The sequence below is a fragment of the Carcharhinus amblyrhynchos genome, chromosome 30 (genome assembly GCF_965287045.1).
Source record: "Carcharhinus amblyrhynchos chromosome 30, sCarAmb.v2.hapA, whole genome shotgun sequence".
In the NCBI taxonomy this organism is placed as follows: Eukaryota; Metazoa; Chordata; class Chondrichthyes; order Carcharhiniformes; family Carcharhinidae; genus Carcharhinus; species Carcharhinus amblyrhynchos.
In genome coordinates, this window is record NC_137353.1 from 15,082,505 (window position 1) to 15,104,324 (window position 21,820).

The window sequence follows — 21,820 nt, forward strand, 5'->3', positions numbered from 1 at the left end:
TCAAGATTTCTCAGAATCTTACATGTTTTAATAAGAACACCTCTATTCTTCTAAATGCCAATTAATATTGGCCTAACCTGCTCAACCTTTCCTTGCAAGATAATCCTTTCATCCCAGTCCAGTGAATATTCTCTGAACTGACTCCAGTGCAAATGGCCTCAAAAGATCTTCAGTCATGACAGTTCTGATTTACACCAGAATCGTTAAAGTATCTAAGAGAAAACTGAGGCTTCTAAAGTCCCTGAAACTTCAGTTTGGGTTTATGCAATCTAATTTTGATGCACTTGGAATCTTGCATGGGCAAATCATGAACATACAAGTCAAACAATTAAATCAAGGCAGAAGTGATAAGATAACTGATTGACAGTGCATAAGATACAGAACTGAGGCCACAACCAGATCAACAATGATCTCGCAAAATGGGAGCACACTGGGCGAGCCAAATGGCTTACTCCTGCTCCTAATTTGTATGTACATACGTTTGCAAAATTTCATTTATGAATCAACCAGCAGTCGCTAACATAACTAGAGGTTGTTTGCACTTACTTGCAGCAACTTACCAAGGCCCCTTTGACACAACATTCCAAATCCCCACAATTTCTACCACCTGAAAGGACAATGGCAGCAGACGCATAGGAACACCACTATTTGCAAGATCTGCCCTAAGTCATATATGATCCTGACTTGGAACTGTCATCATTCTCTCATGACTGTCATGTCAAAATCTTGGAACTTCCTCCTGAACATCATGTGGATGTTTGTGTACCACATGGACTGCAGCAATTCAAGGTGACTTTACACCATCTTCATGAAGGAAATTGGGGTCAGTAATAAAGACTATCCTTGTCAGCAACACTAACACTCCATGATGCAAACAAAAATACATGACACCCCAACTAAATGGTTAGGGATTGGAACTTGTACCCCAAGCGGGAATGTGCAAAAGCTAGAAGTTGTTCTAAGAGCCATGAATTATGGACTAGAATTTTCAGAGAGATAAAGATCATCCATCCTTCTGCATTATGAACACTTGAGTTTCTTTGGACTCTTCTAGGTCACCTCATTGATTTCCTTTTGTCTGAACCATAATGCCACATACCAGTTCAGCGGAATTGGGTACGTCCGTTGGCTCTAGAAAATAACCCAACGAGATTTATATTCTCTACCTTGCTAAGACGTTAAGATATGCCAAATTTTATCACACTGGCCTGTTTCAGACTTTTTTCTCCCCCAGATGAAAATTCCTAACTGGCAAATCTTCAAATGGCCCTTGAGGTTTTATTTTGATTAATCTATTTGAACCAAGGATCCAAGGGGTTTCTGCTACACAACAGCTTGTGATGATTAACAAGGACAACTTGAATGGCAACTGAAAACTTCCATTTGCTTATCATCAGAATACCTTTAGAATAAATTGTAGCTAGAGAACCAAAGATTGGGAAGGCTACAGCTATTGTCGTTAGCTCCTATTACAAACTATGTTCCCTAGCCACCTATATCAACCCTCTCCTGGCTGCTGCTTTAGGCTGAAACAGACTGCTTTCAAGTTGACATTTTGCCCCCCAATCCATCGTCAAAAGTCCTATTTCTATTTTGCCCATCACTGTCTCTGCCTCAGCACACCTGCTCTTGAAACCTTTATCCATGTATTTGTTACCCTTGGCAGCAACTATTTTAATGCCCTCCAGCCAATCTCCAGCTTTCTACCCTCCATAAACTTCAGTTCACCCAAATACCGTTTGCTGTATCGTAACTGACACCAAATGTCACTAATCGATTACAACAATGCTGAAGAAACTTCATTATTCCCTGTTTCCTAATGAATCAATTTTAAAACTCTCACCTTCCTGATCAAATCCAACTAAGGCCTTGTCCTTTTCTATCGTTTTGACCTGCTTTGGCCCCAAAACCATCCATTAACTCTATATTTCCCCCCATCTCTAGGGCTCGTCCCTGCCAACTTTTTTCACCATGCCACTGGCAGCATGGTTTTCAGGTATTGAGTCCCATTCTGATGAAAGGTTACCAGTGAAACGTTAATTCTGTTTCTCTCTCTACGGATTCTGTATCAAAATCTGACTGAGCATTTCCAGTATTTTCTGTTTTTATTTCAGATTTTCATAATCCATAGTACTTAGCTTTGTATTGGAGGATTCAGCACCTTCATTTTAAATAGTATTTTACTGAGGTTCAGGTTTACCCTGCAGCAAAGGTAAATATTTGTCACCAGATTACTCATGCAATTCTTTTCAGCAGTCAGCTGCAGTTTCAAATCACAACCTCTGAACACACAAATTAAACCATGAGACTAACAATGCAATCATTTATCCCAATCTATCTTAAAACACACCATATGCCACATTTTTTTAAAAGATATATAACAGCTTTGCTAACACCTCGGCTACAAACTATAAAATCAGTGAAAGGATAGGTAAACTTGGGGTGTTTTATAATCAAATTATAACACTTACAACAACCTATTAAGAGAACTGCTACTTTAATTTGACGCCCTTTCTTAAAATAACAGGATGAACAAATGACCAATCAGTACATTACTGAAGCCAGGTTTAATCAACTATGCTTTCTCAATCATAGATGCATAGACAAATGTATACATCAGTAAAAATTAGATAATCCTTATGAAAATTAAAGTCTTAATATTTATCAAGTGCTGCATATGCTTGTGATAATCAATATCAAATCCATTCAGAAATTCCATTCAATATATAAGTATACTCCAACCTCCCCTTTTTTTCCAGGCTTGATTCAGTTATCCAACATAACTAATAATTTTCCAAGTGCAAGATTCTTTTATCAAATTTTCAAAAAACCCCCAAAAAAATTGTAAGAACAATCCACAGATAGTTACTCCAGAAATCCATTCCTACTTTGTAAGAAAATCAGTAAATGCCAACTAACTCCAACAGGAACATCCTAAAGCTCTATCCAATGCAACAAATCAGTAAGGTTTGTATATTCAGTTCACAGGTCATCAGGGACCTGAGAGACTTTTGCTAATGCAGTCATCCTTAATACCAGGAACATCTATATGCTGGTGAGGAAAATCAGGAAAGTAATGCTTTGGAACTAAAAGCAGGCCAGCCTAAATGGAATTGCCAACACATTATCTCAATCTAAAGAACTTGGCACTGCATTTCCAAAACATTCCCAAATAAAAGCCTCAAGGGAACTATGATAACCTTTGAAGATCACATTCTGTACAGACAACATTCTGGATTATTATTAGAACCCTGATTCAAAAGTATTTTCATGATGGAGTACCAGCTAGGTCACCGAAGCAACGGAAAGAAGAAATTCACTCAGGGTAGAAAAAGCGCTTACTCAGCATCCAGAGCCATTTTTGTACACTTCTTGATGAACAGTGAAAGATCATTAGCAGAACACGCAAACAGATTACCTGCATTTGTAGTTATGGATGAATGTATATGCATATTCAGGTCTTGGTTAGCTGAGCTCCCAGTTTTAAAAAATTGCACTGGTTCCAAAGTGTTTCCACTTGTGAAGCTTCCCTGCTCACATCCAAACTTATAATCTTTTTCTGCTCTTTATAGAAATCAAACCACTTGTTTAGATACTACCTCTTTCACTTGCCATTCTTACAAAAGCAACTGCCCAATTTGAAGCAAAGCTTCCAGCTAGAAAAACAATTCCTGAAATATTACAAGGCCACTTACAATTGGACAGAGTCAGATAAAACTAACACTTCACAGTACCTCATTTGTGTTCCAGCGGTGTCTTTCCTTTGGTAAAGCAGAGCATTTCGGTAGACATTCGAGTAACTTCTTGGGCAAAAATATTTTCACATGACTGCCATTGCTGTTTCCATGATCATCTGAAACGAAGTGAAATGGTATAAATTATTAATTGATTCAGAAACTTATGATCAATGAAACATTAAGAAAAACAAGTACAAGTTAAAAATTTTACGGTAAAAAGAGGTCAGGAAGAAATTTTAAACATCTGAGGAAGAAATAACATGATTGGTGCAACTCAAATGTGAAATATTTTTCTCAGTTCTTAGATTATTAAATACAATTTATTCTATCCCTTAGATAAATGATTGATTACAAAAAGGGGCTAGTTACATTCTTTTCCACCCCATCCCAACCACCAAAGTTTCTGCCATCCTAAATGTCAGCATTGGCCAATGTCAAAATCCAACTCGATATTTGATCACATAACCTAGGCTAACAGCAGTGCAGTACTGAAGGAAAAAGGTGTGCTACCAAAGGTGCCATCTTTCAAACGAGACACTGAATCAAGGGCTCAACTACCCTCTCAAGTGGGCTGAAGTTCCTTATACTATTTGGAAAAGAACAGTTGAGTTCTTACCATGAGTTGGCCACATCACTCAGCCACTTTACTGTATTTTGTTCACACACTGTTGTTGGTCTAGTCTTACAATGCAAAAGTTGTAGTAAAACACTACAGTCAGTGACTAAATTTCAAAACAGAAGTATTTCACTGGCTGAGGACTGGGATGAATAAAGTACAGTATGTAAACGCAAATATTTTTCTTTCTATTCTACTGAAGGTGCTCACTCTTGTTGAGGTACAGTTGTGTGCCAGACACCTTCCATCACTTCACTGAAGTAGTCCTTCCACTACTACTACAAATCTAGACAGCCTGTCCTAAAACCCATCTCAGCAAGCTATTCAACAATGCAAGCATCACAGCTAAACTTGATCCAGTCCCCTTTGACTGCCCCAAAAATTGCATCAGAAGAGATTACCAGATGGTGTTCAAAAACACAAGTCTCAGACAATTTTTAACTTCCTAATCCCAGGGACACAGAGGCCAATTGTAGCATCTCTATTTCTGGCAGCAATCAATTAACTCAAGAGACCAGAAATCATATCACACAGTATTACAGAACACTGTGCATATGGTTTATCAATGGTCCTACTCAGATATAGAACATATTTACGCAAAGAAGAACTGCAAATTTTGATTCCAAGCAAGAAGTGTATTCTCCAAGCCAAAATTAAAATTATACAACAGTAGAAATTTATGAATTTCATTTTCAGACGTAGAAACAGCCCTCTAACTGTTCTAATTCTGCATTGCAGTGTTCATAAACGCGTTTGTATTACTGTGCTGTTTCCATCATCTGGGGAATACCCTTTCATTCATGCAAAGCATTTTGGGTAGACTGGCATCATTGTGATTATTTAACTTTGGAATTGTAATAAAACTTCTCAGTTTTCTAGTCACAAATAGAAGCTTTTCCACAAATCAGTTCTGCATAAACACCAAGCACTTCAAGTAAAAGAAATGGCTGTTAAATAATTACACAATAGCATATACTGTAGATCTTGGATCACCTGGGAAAATAACAGCATAGGCAGGAAGTCTCTCAAGGATGCTCCAGTGTCCTGGGATGGTTGCCAGAATATATATTTTTTAAATTGCCTCTTACTCCCTCTATACTTTCAGCTTCAATTAATCTTCAATTTTACAACTCTGGCAGTGTTCTACATGATGGTACCTTGGCCTTTCAGCTTGGTTTCTCATTTTAAAACAAGTATTGTTGCTGGAGTTTTCTAGTAATTGATGACAAAATTATAATTTAATGACTGTAATATCATTACAGGATGTTTACCTCTTTATTAGGGAAGTTTTAATCATTATGACATCGAAGGCAGATATTATTAAATATTTGTAAACTCACTCACAAAATGCCACCATATAAATATTACAACATGCAAGAAAATGGAAATGTTTTCTCAAAAGATCTTCTTTCTCCTCCCATTAAGTCTTGATTCATTACTGGGCTACAAGTTAGACAAAAGTACAGTAATTAGACTAGTCATTCTTCACATATGAGCCTAGGTGATGATGACTACTAAAGCTATTTGACCACATGACGAACACAACCAACCAATTTTGTCATTGCCCTTTTCCACACATGCTCTTACTAGCAGGAATCAATAAAGCATGGTGGTACAGCAGTTAGCACTGCTGCCTTTCAGCTCCTAGGACCTGGGTTTAATTCCCGGCTTGGGTCACTGTCTAATTGGAGTTTGCACGTTCTCCCTGTGTCTACATGGGTTTCCCCCCAGTGCTCTGATTTCCCCTCAGTCCAAAGATGTGCAGGTTAAGTGCATTGGCCATGCTAAATTGCCCCTTAGTGCAGGGATTATTTATTTCAATAAAACCCGATTTGCATTAGTTTCAATCTAATAGGCACAAAATCCACAGTCCCTAGTCAGTTAGAATATTACAGGAAAGTTGGGAGAAGGAAAGATGAATATGGTGCTAAACAAAATGTCTATAGATTGAACTTCCACAGATTTTACAAAATGCAAGTTTAAAATTTGCTGAGATTTAGTAATGCATTAGTTAGGGGGATTAGTGGAGTAAATACGTGAGATTATGGGGATAGGGTCTTGGTGGGATGGTTGTTGGTGGAGACTCGATGAGCCCAATCGGCCTGCTTTGCACTGTAGGGTTTCTATGATTCTATGAAATTGGGATCTGAAACAGAAACAATGGCTGATTTTGCAGCTGTAGGTCAGGGGCTGGGAGGCCAATTATATCATGTCAACTGACATTACAGCTGACATCAGCTCGCTCAGTACAGACCAGGAATTAGACTTGGGACCTTGTGCTCTAATGGCTCAGTTACATGCTGGTTTTACCACCTGAGCCATCCAGGGAGTTTGGATGCAGTAATTTAATCTCATAGTTCAGGTTACTATTATAAACAATTACTGAATCTCTCCATTAAATTACCGCCTTGTAACTCACTTCCAGGTATTGATTATCTTGTGTAGTGTATTTCCTGGCAAACTGTTTTTTAAAAAAATCTTGCATTACTCCACTATGAAGAAGCTGAAAGTCTGAGGCATCACATGATAAATGTGTACCCTTTCATCTAAATTACTACACCTTTACTATGCTCAGCATTTCCACCATACCATGGTTAAAAAGAAAAACAAACTTAAAGCAGACTATATAGTATGAAGAACAATAAGTAGCTGTCAGCAAGTTTAAAGCTTTTGTGATTTGAGACATCATCAGAAGTCAAAGTTAATGATCTATCACTCTATGCCTCTTATCTAAATATTTCAATAGTTTTGAATCATTCAAGTCTTAGCTATTCAAGACATTACACCCCTTTAAAGTTTAAAAGTGATAAGATTTTGTAGTCATTCGCTACTGTCAACAAGCAACTTTCTTAGAACAATGTGCTAAAATAAGTCTCTCAAAATGTTGTTGGTAACAATAACATGAGCTCCCACATAGATTTATTTCCTTCAACAGCATAAATTTGGACCAGTATTTTGGTGATGATTTTGGGAATATTTTCCATTTCAGCACCCAATATTAGCATCAAGCACTTCTACTAAAGGACACCATATGTTAGTTGCAGAGTAAAAAGTTCCAATATATTGCGCTATGAAGCATTCCCAAAACAGGAGCATAACAGATTAAGTTTCCTTTACTCTAATACCTTGATCACAATGTGATTTCCACATACATAATCCGTAGAACTATAAAAAGGTTATGGCAGAGAAAGAGGCTATTCAACCCAGTTGCAATGGCTAAAAGAAAAAACTAGATTTTTTTTAAAAATTATTTATCCAATTCAATCAAATCAAGTCCAATTCAGAGTCTCAACAAGTGAGACATTCCTGATCCAAGCTGACAAGACAGGGCTCTCATCTCCTGTCTTGGGCTCGATCTACATGATCCAGGCTGACTGGAGTAGGCATTGCACCTCCTCCAAGGCTTGATCTCATGTGCATCTTCGCCAAAAGGCTGAGATGCTGCTTTTAAAAATTGCTTCAAATGAAGCTAAAGAAAAACTAGATGCCCATTCTAATCTCACCTTTTAGTGCCTAGTTTGCAGCCTTGCAGATCACAGCATTTTATTTAAGACCCAGGTAGCTTTTAAATGAGATTAGGGTTTCAACCAACGAATTCAGACATCTACCATTTTCTGGGTAAATATTTTCTTCCTGATGTCCTCTTTAATCCTCTGACTAATCACCTTAACTCTGTGCCCCCTGATAATTGACCTTTCCACTGGGCAAAAGCAGATCTTTCCTGTCTATTCTATCTCGGCTTCTCACAATCTTATACCCCTTAATTAAATCAGCCCTTACCCCTCCATGTCTTTGCTGGATAATACAGTTCAGAACTGGTAGAGGCTTGTCCATATCCATCAGCAACCACTTTACAACTGTTCAAATTCATTTTACATAGCACCCTTGCATCCAATAGACCAGGAAGACTTCCATCCCGTCTGTATGAGCTTGATTTAAGGAGGAGAAACGCAAACCATTTATTCATTTTATCAGTTAGCCCCATAGGAGTATCTCTTAAGCACTGAATACCATTAAATGGTTTGATGCAAACATAAAAACAAATTTAAAGTATGCTTTCCCCACTTACCTTTTTATAACTATGCAAAAAAATGACTTGATATTTTCAAAAGTTTAATTTCCAATTAAATGTTATTCAAAGATCTGAATCTGCATGAATTATACAGGAGAATGCCTTATCACTGATAACTTGCTTCAGAAATTGGCAGAAGGGAATTTACTTTGCAACTAACAAACAGATTTGCTACTGATGGAAAATATTCCAATAACCTAATTTGAAAATACTTCTGCAACTAAAGCTATGGCAAAAACTTGTCTAAGTCTGATAATATTTTACAGCGTTCTATAAAAAATGATACCTCTCATAGCTTTTTCTTCTTATTTTGTCTTCATCTTCCATGCTCATAGAACAATGGAACTGCATCATCAAAATTCCATAAAGTAATTATTAGAACAGTGCCACTACTAACTCTGGTATAAATACAACATTATTTGATTTTGAGCATTGTGGATCTGGAATATTTCAAGTTCAATCCATGAACCAAGGTGAGCCTATCTCAGATCGGGTAGGGGACTATGATTAATCTCAATGCTCCTGGGATACGGCAAAGAAACTGAAGCACAAGGTGATGCACAGGGTTCATCGTCCTGGAAATTACAGCAACCTATTCATTACACTATCACCACAGCTCAGATCCCCTCTCTGAAAGTTATGACAGTTGGCTCAAATAAAATTAGTAATTTATGGGCTGGTTCAGGAAAACAATCATGAGAGCTTCTGGACTGTCTTGAAACCCCAACTGAGTTTATCAAAACTCTTCAGAAAAGTAAACCTGCCACCCATAGCTTGTCCAGTTTCTATGACTCCAGTCCCACACTAAGTGGTAACTTTTAATGTTTCCAAGGGAACTGGTAATTGGAAAAAAATGATACTTGGGCTATGACGTCCACTTCCAAAGAGTAAAAGAAAACAAACCAGTGATGCTAATTGCAAATCTATAAAGACATCATTTGAAAACAGCTTGGCTGTGATGCTCCAATCTATCCCTGGACACCTGTTTCAAATATCAAACTGACACTCATGGCTACCCATGAAGAATGTCACTTTGGGCGTGGTATCATAAGAATACCATACTCATTGAAATATATCCCTATACGAATCCAAAGACAATAAAAAGCAAAATCAAGTACAAAAAGGCAAAATTCACAAGCATAACAGGCCAACAAATGAAATCTTCATGATATCATGCTTTGCATACATAAAAAATTCTAGCTAACTTACTCTCTTACTCAAATGTTCCATACAAACATATGCAGCTGTCTTACAGTATTGCAACTAACCACCAATAAATTTAAATTTTCAATGAGGATGCCTTAACACATCCATTGAATTAATCATTTTAATCAATGACAAGTGTGACAACCATAACTAAAAATAAAACGCCTTCCGTGCAGAAACCAAATATAGCATAGCTGAATAATTTGTGCATTGGAGTGATCACAAAATCGTTGCTTTTTCTCTGGGTTCAATAAACAACTGGACATTCACTCTACACAAAGGTTAAGAAAAACTGACATGCTTGAATTAAGCACCTAATCTAACTTGCATTTCTATAGTGAAGGAATGCTACATTATCAGGGATGGCATCTTTTAAATGAAATTGAAAGATAACTTGCATTTTTACACATTTCTTCGTCTCGATGCCCAAAAGTATTTCTCATCCAATAAAATGCAGGCTTAATAGTAGTTACAATTATAATTTACACAAATGCAGCAGCCAATATATGCACAAGACTCTACAAGCAACAATGAGATAAATTATCACAATTTACTTTGCTGGCATTAGCTGAGAAGTAAGTATTGGTCAGGGCATGAGGCGAAATCTCATGCACTTATTTGTGAAAAAAAAGCCATCTGTAAACATAGAAACTAGAAGCAGGAATTAGCCATGACCTCAAGCAACAGCATTTACTCCAGGTTTTGAAATCAACAATCAAGAATGTGACAATAATTGACTAATAGATTGCGTATACCAGTTTTATCTCCACTTGGGTCTGGTTTATGCTGAATTTATGGATCTTAAAATATGCTGGCAGGATCTGGACTTTGGTTAGGAAACTAGAAAGGGATTGGGGAAATAAATCAGAGTACCCAACAGGTAGCTCACGGCCTTTCAGGCAGGTAGAAGGGTGCGAGAAACTTGAAAGGAGGACAGGATCACACTTGCCTTTGATGATTAAAAAGCCCAGCTTTTGTGAAGCCATTCAAAAGCATGAATTAGTTCCTTGAGAAGGGATAGGGAGGTTGGGAAGAGGTGGGCTCAGGAAAGAAAAATACAGTGAAGTGTCAAAGTGGCATCCAGTCAGAAAGAACTTAAATATGGTGCCACATAAGGTCTCTGAGAAACATCTCAAAATACTTCACGTACAGTTACAGGCCATTCTTCTGCAGGAGTGATGTTGTATAAGGAACAAATGAAATGGAATATCCATTAGACTGTTTTTATGGTATTGGTTAAGGGCTGAGAGGGTTATTTGTCCAGGTGAACCTTTTCAAATGCTGTCTTGGGATCGTCAAGCCATATCCACGACAAATAGGCTGAGAGTGGATAAGCCATTCGATCTGGATGGTTTGCATCCTTGGTTACTAAAGGATGTGGGGATGGTAATAAAAAAAAGTTTGTCGTAATTTTGCAATCTTCCTGAAAGTGAGATAGGTGTCAAAGGATTGAAAATGACAAATGTGACAACCTTATTAAAGAAAAGGTTTTAGAACATTCCTAGTAGCTACAAGGAGGAAAGGGAAATTCAGCTGAACATTTATAATGCTCTGGTTAGGCAAAAAATATTGGTCACCACACTTTAGGAAGGATGCAAGTGTCCCCACAAGTGTGCAACAGACGTGCCAGCAATGAGAACTTTTTAACTACAACATTAGGATGGAGAAGGTAGGGTTATTCTCCTTGGAGCAAAGGGGATTGATAGGAGATCTTTCAGAGCTGTACAAAATTATGACAGGTTTATTTCTGGTAAAAAAAAAGTTCCTATTAGTTGATCAGACAAATACTTGGGAAAAACACTGATTTTCGGACACAGAAGGAAGGTGAGAAATGTTTTTTTCCCCCAAACACAGCAAGTGACAATGACCTGGAACTTGCTGCCTACAAAGGCTGGTAGAAGCACAGATCGCCAACGATTCCAAAGAAAATTGAATGGGCACTTGAGGGAAATAAACTTGCAGGACTACAGTGAAACGTTGTGGACTTGGTGGCCTCTTTCTATGCCACAATGATTCCATCAGAACAGCTAAATATATTATAAAGTATCAAAACAGGTTCTTGCTGGTGCTTATGTTCCATGCGTGCCTTCTCTCAACCTTCTTCAAGTGATCTGTCAGCATACCTTTCTATTCCTTGTCTTTTCCCTCCGAGGTGCTCATCTTGCTTCTCTTTGAAGTAAGGCGACAAGTTTTAATTACTCCCCATTCTCCAGATAAATAAACTTTGCCTAACTTCTCCATTTGATTTATTGGTAATTACTTTTGTGGTCTTGTGCAGCACATTGGTAATGTCCTTGCCAGGAACTCTAGATTCAAGTCCCACTCCAGAACCTGTTGGCTAAGGAAAATGCATTCATAGCAGGCCCAACATTTGGAAGGATTTGCAAGTTGATACTCCAACACATGCCAATTGCAGGCAGTAAGAGTGGGGGATATTCCTGGTCAACACGTGATGGAAAGAAAATCGGAATCTCTACCCTCACAATTCACAGCTTCAGACTACAACATCTTGCCACAGCATCTCAGAATCCATGGGAAGCCTGGTTGGATGGATTTGGGACCTGACTCTTCACCCCACCCCTGTTGGAGATCATGGCATTGCTGGCCAGACCACTCGAGGCACAGAACATGCAAACCAGGAGGAAGAGTAGACCACTCCACCTTTGAGCTCAGCCTGCCGTGATCATGACTGATCTGACTATAACCTCCCACCTACCCTTCACTCCTTTGCTCATGAAGAATCTACTTCTGCCTTGAAAACATTCAGACTCTACTTCTACTGCCTTTTGAGAGGGGAGTTCCAAAGTATCTCTGCTCTCAGAGAAAAACGATCACCACTTTAAATGGGCAACCCCTTCTTTGTAAATAATGACCCTAGTTCTAGATTCTCCCACAAAACATATCCCCCACATTCACCCTGTCAAGATTCCTCAGAACTTCATATGCTTCAATCAAGCTGTCTTTTACTCTTCCCAACTCCAGCAGATACAAGCCTATAACCAATCTTTCCTCATAAGTTAACCTAGTATTAGGTTAGTAAACCTTCTTGGAGCTACTAATGCATTTACATTAAATAAGGGTGTAAATGCATTAGAACCACAGAAGTAGTAACCATCAGGTCACCCATCAGCCTTCTCTTTTCTAGAAAAGAAAAGAATCGTAGCCTGTTCAATCTTTTCTGATAGGTCTCAGTTCTGGTATTATCGTAGCTTTTTTTGTACCTTCTCCAGTGCCTCAATATCCTTTCAATAATATGGAGACCAGTATGACTTCAGTGTTGCTGGTTTTAGTGATATAATCTGCATTGCTATTTTTAATGATTTATATATCTTTACCTCTTGACCCCTCTGTTCCTCTGCTTTATTTAGACACATTTTCCAGAGAGTATGTGGCTTCCTCATTTTTATCAAAACGTATTATTTAATTTCTCATTGAAGTTCATGCACCAAATACACACTCATTCTATAAGTTTATCGCAACTTACTGGATTTTAAACCTCCTTTATTCTAATTACATCCAACTTGCTGAAACCTGCAAATTTTGAAGCTGTACTTGTAATTCAAGAGTTCAAATAAATTTATGTAAATATGGAATGGCAATGGTACCAACACTGAATGTTCTGGAAAACCATTTCCACTATTTACCACTAAAATACAAGCAAAATACTGCAAACATGTAACAGATATTGCTATTTGGAGGAAGTGAGGCAATTTTGCACCTTTCTCAGCCTTCATTATCATCATTTAGATTTCCTTTGTCCAATTACACACCCCCAGCCTCCCCTCACCCTGAGCATAAATCTCGTCAGATTTTCTTTGCTCTCAGCTCTGACGAAGGGCCATCTAAGATTTCTGGAACAGCAAGCTTGTTTGACATTCAAATGGTTCTGCCGGGGTGCTGTCAGAGCTGATGAGATTTTCCAACATTTTCAGTTTTGTGTCCACCATTTACCAGACTGAGTAATACCTTCAACACCTACTCCCTCTGTTTGGTCATCAGCTTGCTGTCCATTCTGCTATATGTCCTCTGATCCCATCTATGCTGACCCTAGTTATTATGCAATACCTTAAAGGCTTTTTGGCAATGCAAACACAAGATGCTTGCTACCTTACCCTTAATAATTCTTTCTGGTAATTTTTCAAAATAATTCAGAAAGTTTGGTCAAATATAACATTTCCTTTTGCAATCCATGCTGATTATTCTGTGTTAACTTTTCAGTTTCTCAAAGTTTTGCTATAACATCTTTGAGTCAGGATTCCATTATCATTTGAGTGTCTCATTCAAATGGTGACTCTTCTGACAATACAATATTTCATTAATAATTCACTGGAGAGTCATCTTAGATCATGTGTTCAAGTCCTCCAAAAGATAGCCACTTAGTGAAATCATCTATCCTATTACTTTCTTCAAATTTTTATTTTTTTTAATATTTGCATCTCCATTACCACTTGTTAATTATTGTTTTATGATTGATGAAAAATATCTACTTAATACACTCAAATTTGAAGTCTCAATCTTCACATGGATCTGAATATAAAAATATGATACCTGTGCTTGGCTATTAAGCAGATTCAAGTGTTTAGTTAATGAAAAGCATAAAGCAAATTCCTAAGCATTTGCACATTTCCCTGCAGAATACAGCGTGGATTCAGGTTCCAAATTCTTCAAACTCTGAAGTCAATTTGGAATAAAATCCTTAATATAAAATTGCTGCCAAAACAATAATAGTTACACCTTCTAAGTCACTGTGGAAAATATTTTATATTTCAGTATGAAAAGCACTACCTAAGTGTGTATTATCTGATAGTATATAATCAGAAGTAGCTCAACCCCTACCACTATAAATCATAGATGAAACAAAGAGTCAAATTTGATCTTTTTCAATCAAGGTTACTAATTGTCTGGTGCATTTAGTATATAAACAAATTAAGTTTTTACTTTACCAGTTTTCTCCTGTATTGCCCAGTCATTGCTCTCATCAGCAACTAGAAAAAAAAGGTGGGATTTTAACTCGTTCAAAATCTTACATGGAGTTGGAAAGTCATTTGTGAGCAGGAGGCACTGCTGCCTCAGTGCCAGGGACCAGAGTTCAATTCCCAACTTGCGTCACTGTCTTTGTAGAGTTTGCACGTTCTCGCCGTGTCCACATGGGTTTCCTCCGGTTTCCTCTCACAGTCGAAAGATGTGCAGATTAGGTTAATTGCTCATGCTAAATTGCCACTAAGTGTTAGAGGGGCTGGCAGGGTAAATACGTGGGGCTACAGGGATAGCAGCTGGGTGGAATTGTGGTCAGTGTAGACTCGAATGGCCAAATAGCTCCTTCTGCACTGTAAGGAAAATCCAAACCTGACCAGATGTCCACACACATGCACGTGCACCTTTCAGCAGGAGCCACCAGGTAGCAACAGGAACAGAAATTCTGGGTAAAATTTTCTTACCTAGACAAGAAACTCCCTAAAGTTCCTGAGTTCAGGTAAATAAAGTTTGTGAGAATCAAGCAGTTTAACATGTGACCTTCCAGATCATTGGGTTCTGCTGAGCAACATAGAAATCATCGAACACCCAAAGTGTTTTGCTTCCAATAACTGCCAGGGAAATGCTAGCTTCATCAACTTTAAACTATGTAATAAATGTCAGTTAGAAAGTTAAAATCGCCAAAAACTATCCAATAGCAAGAATAGTTAAAGATTGACTTGCTTCAAAAAGTCATTTAGCAACGATTTCCACTTTTTGTATTTATTTCCAAATAGCATTGATACTTTCAGAAAAGTGCACATGTACTGACCAACAAAACAAATTTCAAAAATCTGAATTATTTACTTTCGATATCACCTAGTACATTAAATCAAGTAAGCCAATTTCAGAAATACAACAAAGATGGAACACTCAGGTCAACACAGTAAAATGTCTGACAACACCAGGTTTAAGTCCAACCGATTTATTTGATACTACACTCACTAGCTTTTGGGTTAGTCCCTTCGTCAGGTGAATGGAGAGTTCTGGCCTCAGACAGAGCATATAAAGCACAGACAGTTTACAGATTACTGATTAGAATGCGAATCTTTACACCTAACCTGCTGTTCAAGTCTTAAAGTGGCCGACAATGTGAGTGGAAGGAGCACTGAGCACAGGTTAAAGAGATGTGTATTGTCTCCAGACAGTACAGTAAGTGAGGTTTTGCAAACCCAGGCAAGTCACGGGGGTTACAGATAGTGCAACATGAACCCAAGATCCTTGTTGAGACCGTCCTCGTGTGCGGAACTTGGCTATCGGTCTCTGCTCAGCGACTCTGCGCTGTCGTGTGTAGTGAAGGTTGCCTTATAGAACATAGAACATTACAGCGCAGAACAGGCCCTTCGGCCCACGATGTTGCACCGACCAGTTAAAAAACAACGACCCACTAACCTAAACCAATCCCCTTTCGTCCATAAACCTATCCACGGATCTCTTAAACGCCCCCAAACTAGGCGCATTTACAACCGCAGCAGGCAGGGCATTCCAATCCCTCACCACCCTCTGGGTAAAGAACCTACCCCTGACATCCGTCCTATAACTACCCCCCCTTAATTTAAAGCCATGCCCCCTCGTGCTAGCTTTCTCCATCCGAGGAAAAAGGCTATCACTGTCCACCCTATCTAAACCTCTAATCATCTTATATGTTTCAATAAGATCCCCTCTTAGCCGCCTTCTTTCCAGCGAAAACAACCCCAAATCCCTCAGTCTCTCCTCATAGGACCTCTCCTCCATACCAGGCAACATCCTGGTAAACCTCCTCTGCATCCTCTCCAAAGCCTCCACATCCTTCCTGTAATGTGGGAACCAGAACTGCACACAGTACTCCAAGTGCGGCCGCACCAGAGTTGTGTACAGTTGCAACATGACGCTGCGACTTCTAAATTCAATCCCCCTACCAATAAACGCCAAGACACCGCATGCCTTCTTAACAACCCTATCTACTTGATTCCCAACTTTCAGGGATCTATGTACACATACACCTAGATCCCTCTGTTCATCCACACTATTCAAAGTCCTCCCGTTAGCCCTATACTCAACACATCTGTTATTCCTACCAAAGTGAATTACCTCACACTTCTCCGCATTAAACTCCATCCGCCACCTCTCGGCCCAGCTCTGCAACCTGTCCAAGTCTTCCTGCAAACTATGACACCCTTCCTCACAATCTACCACACCTCCGACTTTGGTGTCATCAGCAAATTTACTAATCCACCCAACTATACCCTCATCCAGATCATTTATAAAAATTACAAACAGCAGTGGCCCCAAAACAGATCCCTGAGGCACACCACTTGTAACCGAACTCCATGACGAATACTTACCATCAACCACCACCCTCTGTCTCCTATCTGCTAGCCAATTCCTGATCCAATTAACTAAATCACCCTCAATCCCATAAATCTGCATTTTCTGCAGAAGCCTACCATGGTGAACCTTATCAAACGCCTTACTAAGATCCATATATACCACGTCAACTGCCTTACCCCCATCCACCTCTTTTCGAAAAACTCAATAAGGTTAGTAAGGCACGACCTACCCTCCACAAAACCATGCTGACTATCTCCAATCAATTCATTACTCTCCAAATAACTATAAATCCTATCCCTAATAATTTTTTCTAAAACCTTGCCCACAACAGAAGTGAGACTCACCGGTCTATAATTCCCGGGGAAGTCTCTGTTCCCCTTCTTAAACAATGGGACAACATTCGCTAACCTCCAATCTTCCGGTACTATACCGGAGGCCAACGACGACCTGAAGATCAGAGCCCGAGGCTCTGCAATCACTTCTCTTGCCTCCCAGAGAATCCTAGGGTAAATCCCATCCGGACCAGGGGACTTATCTATTTTCAATCCCTCAAGAATATCCAGCACATCCTCCTTATCAACTGTAATACTGTCTATTCTACTCCCCTGCAACCCAGTGTCCTCCTCAGCTATATTCTTGTCCCCCTGCATGAACACCGAAGAGAAATATTGGTTCAATGCCTCTCCAATCTCTTCCGGTTCCACACATAACTTCCCACTGCTGTCTATAACTGGCCCTAATCTTGCCCTAACCAACCTTCTGTTCTTGACATACCTATAGAACGCCTTAGGATTCTCCTTAATCCTATCAGCCAAAGTCTTCTCATGACCTCTTTTAGCCCTTCTTAACTCACTCTTCAACTCCCTCCTAGCCAATCTAAAGTTTTCTAGTGCACTACCCGAGCCCTCAAGTCTCATCCGAACATAAGCCTCCTTTTTCTTTTTAACCAACGAATCAACTTTTTTAGTGCACCACGGTTCCCTAGCCCTACCAATTCCTCCTTGCCTGACAGGGACATACCTATCACGGACTCGCAGTAGCTGCTCCTTGAAAAAACTCCACATTTCGGACGTTCCCAGTCCCTGTAATCTCCTAGTCCAACCTATGCTTCCTAATTCTCTCCTAATGGCCTCATAATTACCCTTCCCCCAGCTAAAACTACTGGCCTGAGGTTCATGCCTATCCCTTTCCATCACTAAGGTGAACGTAACCGAATTGTGGTCACTATCACCAAAATGCACACCAACTTCCAAGTCTAGCACCTGGTCTGGCTCATTTCCCAGCACCAAATCCAATATAGCCTCACCTCTAGTTGGCTTATCTACATACTGACTCAAAAAACCCTCCTGCACGCTTTGTACAAAAACTGACCCCTCTAACGAGCTCGAGCTATAGCAATTCCAATCAATATTAGTAAAGTTAAAGGCCCCCATAACAATTACCCTATTACTTTCACTCCTTACCAGGATCGTCTCCGCAATCCTTTCCTCAACCTCTCTAGAACTTTTAGGAGGTCTATAAAAGACTCCCAACAGGGTGACCTCTCCTCTCCTATTTCTAATCTCCGCCCATACTACCTCAACAGACAAGTCCTCATCAAACTTCCTCTCTGACACTGTGATACAGTCCTTGACCAATAATGCTACCTCTCCCCCCCTTCTACCTCCTTCTCTACTCCGACTAAAGCATTTGAACCCCGGGACCTGCAACAACCATTCCTGACCCTGCTCTATCCATGTCTCTGAAATGGCCACAACATCAGTCCCAGGTACTGATCCACGCTGCAAGTTCATCCACTTTATTGCGAGTACTCCTCGCATTAAAGTATACGCATTTCAAACCCTGCTCCGCCCCAGCCCCAGCCCCACGATGCCGTGCATTGCAGTCCCCATCTATGCCCCCCTCACTTTCACCCCCTCTACTCAGGATCCCGCCCCTCCTCTGAATCAGTTTAAACCTCCCTGCATAGCCTTAGCAAATTTACCTCCCAGGATATTGGTTCCCCTCTGATTCAGGTGTAGACCATCACTCTTATAGAGGTCCCACCTTCCCCAGAACGAGCCCCAATTGCTCAAGTACCTGAACCCCTCCCTCCTGCACCATCCCCTCAGCCACGAGTTCAAACTTTCCCTCTCTCTATTCCTCTCTAAACTATCCCGTGGCACAGGCAAGAGTCCGGAGATAACCGCTCTATCAGACGTGGCCTTTAGTTTCCACCCCAACTCCATAAATCTCTGCTTAATATCCCCTTCCTTTAACCTCCCTATGTCACGCGTCCCCACATGAACTATAACTCGGGGTTGATCTCCCTCTCCCCTAAGAGTCCTGAATACCCTTTCCGATACATCCCGGACCCCAGCCCCTGGTAGGCAACACACCAGCCCCGAGTCCCTACCATTACTTCCGACTCTCCTATCCGTCCCCTTAACTGTAGAGTCCCCAATCACGAGGCCCAATCTCTTACATCCCCTAACCACCTGAGCTTTCACACTAGGCTTACCCCCAGAGACCTGCTCCCTTTGGTTATCCCCAGTTGATTCCTCCTCAACTGTAGCCTCCAGGACCGAAAACCTATTTTGGAGGGGAACAGCCCGAGGGGATTGTCCCCCCAATTGCTTCATTCCCCTCTTCCTGGCAGTGACCCAAGACTCATTTCTAGGAGTGACTATCTTCTTATAACTCCTTTCGATGTCCTCCTCCGCCTCCAGAATTATGCGGAGTTCCTCTAATTCCACCTCCAGCTCCTTTACACGCTCCTCCAGAAGCTGCAATCTAACACACTTCCTTGGAGAATGCTTACCCGAATGTCAGAGTCTGAATGCCCGTGACCACTGAAGTGTTCGCCAACAGGAAGGGAACAGTCTTGCCTGGTGATTGTCGAGCAATGTTCATTCACCCGTTGTCGTAGCGTCTGCACGGTCTCCCCAATGTACCATGCTTCGGAACATCCTTTCTTGCAACATATCAGGTAGACAACGTTGGCCGAGTTGCAAGAGTATTTACCGTGTACCTGGTAGATGGTATTCTCACGTGTGATGATGTCATCCGTGTCGATGATACGGCATGTCTTGCAGAGGTTGCTGTGGCAGGGTTGTGTGGTATTGTGGTCACTGTTCTCCTGAAGGCTGGGTAGTTTGCTGCGAGCAATGGTCTGTTTGAGGTTGAGTGGTTGTCTGAAAGCAAGAAGTGGGGGTGTGGGGATGGCCCTGGTGAGATGTTCGTCTTCAGTCTTCAACATATCACTTCCTCCCAAAGTGAGGTTATCCACTTTGGTAGGAATAATAGTAGGAAGGGCTACTACTTACAGGGCGAAAAGCTGCAGCATGCTACAGTGCAGAGGGACCTGGGGGTCCTTGTGCATGAGTCGCAAAAACCCAGCCGACAGGTGCAGCAGGTGGTCAGGAAGGCAAATGGGATGCTGGCCTTCATAGTGAGGAGGATTGAATATAAAAGTAGGGAGGTCTTGCTGCAACTGTACAGGGCACTGGTGAGGCCGGAGCTGGAGTACTGCGTACAGTTTTGGTCGCCACACTTGCGCAAGGATATTTTGGCCTTGGAGGGAGTGCAGAGGAGGTTCACTAGGCTGATACCGGAGTTGAGGGGGTTGAGCTAAGAGGAGAAGCTGAACAGACTGCGCTTGTACTCGTTAGAGTTTAGAAGGATGAGGGGGGATCTCATTGAGACGTATAAGATGATGAAAGGGATGGATAGGGTAGAGGTGGAGAGGTTCTTCCCGCTCAGAAAAGACAGCAGGACTAGAGGGCACAGCCTCAAGATGGGGGGGGGGGGGGGCAGTTTAGAACAGAGTTGAGGAGGAACTTCTTCACTCAAAGGGTGGTGAATCTCTGGAATTCTCTGCCCATTGAAGTGGTGGAGGCTACCTCGCTAAATATATTGAAGACGCGGGTAGATAGGTTTTTGGCAGGCAAGGGGATTAAGGGTTATAGGGAGAAAGCAGGAAAGTGGAACTGAGCCACTTCAGATCAGCCATGATCTTATTGAATGGCGGGGCAGGCTCAAAGGGCTAGATGGCCTACTCCTGCTCCTATTTCTTACGTTCTTATGCCAGATCATCGACACGGATGACATCATTACACGTGAGAATACCATCCACCAGGTACACGGTAAATACTCTTGCAACTTGGCCAACGTTGTCTACCTGATACGTTGCAAGAAAGGATGTTCCGAAGCATGGTACATTTGGGGAGACCATGCAGACGCTATGACAACGGATGAATGAACATCGCTCCACAATCACCAAGCAAGACTGTTCCCTTCCTGTTGGCGAACACTTCAGTGGTCACGGGCATTCAGACTCTGACATTCGGGTAAGCATTCTCCAAGGCAACCTTCACTACACACGACAGCGCAGAGTCGCTGAGCAGAGACCGATAGCCAAGTTCTGCACATGAGGACGGTCTCAACAAGGATCTTGGGTTCATGTCGCACTATCTGTAACCCCCGTGACTTGCCTGGGTTTGCAAAACCTCACTTACTGTACTGTCTGGAGACAATACACATCTCTTTAACCTGCGCTCAGTGCTCCTTCCACTCACATTGTCGGCCACTTTAAGACTTGAACAGCAGGTTAGGTGAAAAGATTTGCATTCTAATCAGTAATCTGTAAACTGTCTGTGCTTTATATGCTCTGTCTGAGGCCAGAACTCTCCATTCACCTGACGAAGGGACTAACCCAAAAGCTAGTGAGTGTAGTATCAAATAAATCGGTTGGACTTAAGCCTGCTGTTGTCAGACTTTTTACTGTGTTTACCCCAGTCCAACGCCGGCACACCCACATCACACTCAGGTCAAGCAGCAACTGTGGGCAGGGCAAAAAACCAGAGCTGATATTTCAGCAGAACACAA

General features: G+C 40.9%; 1 protein-coding gene across 4 annotated transcripts in view; it reads right to left on the reverse strand.

Moving 5' to 3' along the window:
• The window catches only part of LOC145359990 (calmodulin-binding transcription activator 1-like), a 1,101,467-nt gene that overhangs the window by 1,050,862 nt on the left and 28,785 nt on the right, over nucleotides 1–21,820 (reverse strand). For all 4 annotated transcript variants that reach the window (XM_080214885.1, XM_080214883.1, XM_080214884.1 and 1 more), the window contains exon 2: nucleotides 3,735–3,853. In XM_080214885.1, coding sequence (XP_080071011.1) covers nucleotides 3,735–3,853 — 119 coding nt within the window. The remainder of the gene's footprint in view (nucleotides 1–3,734; nucleotides 3,854–21,820) is intronic.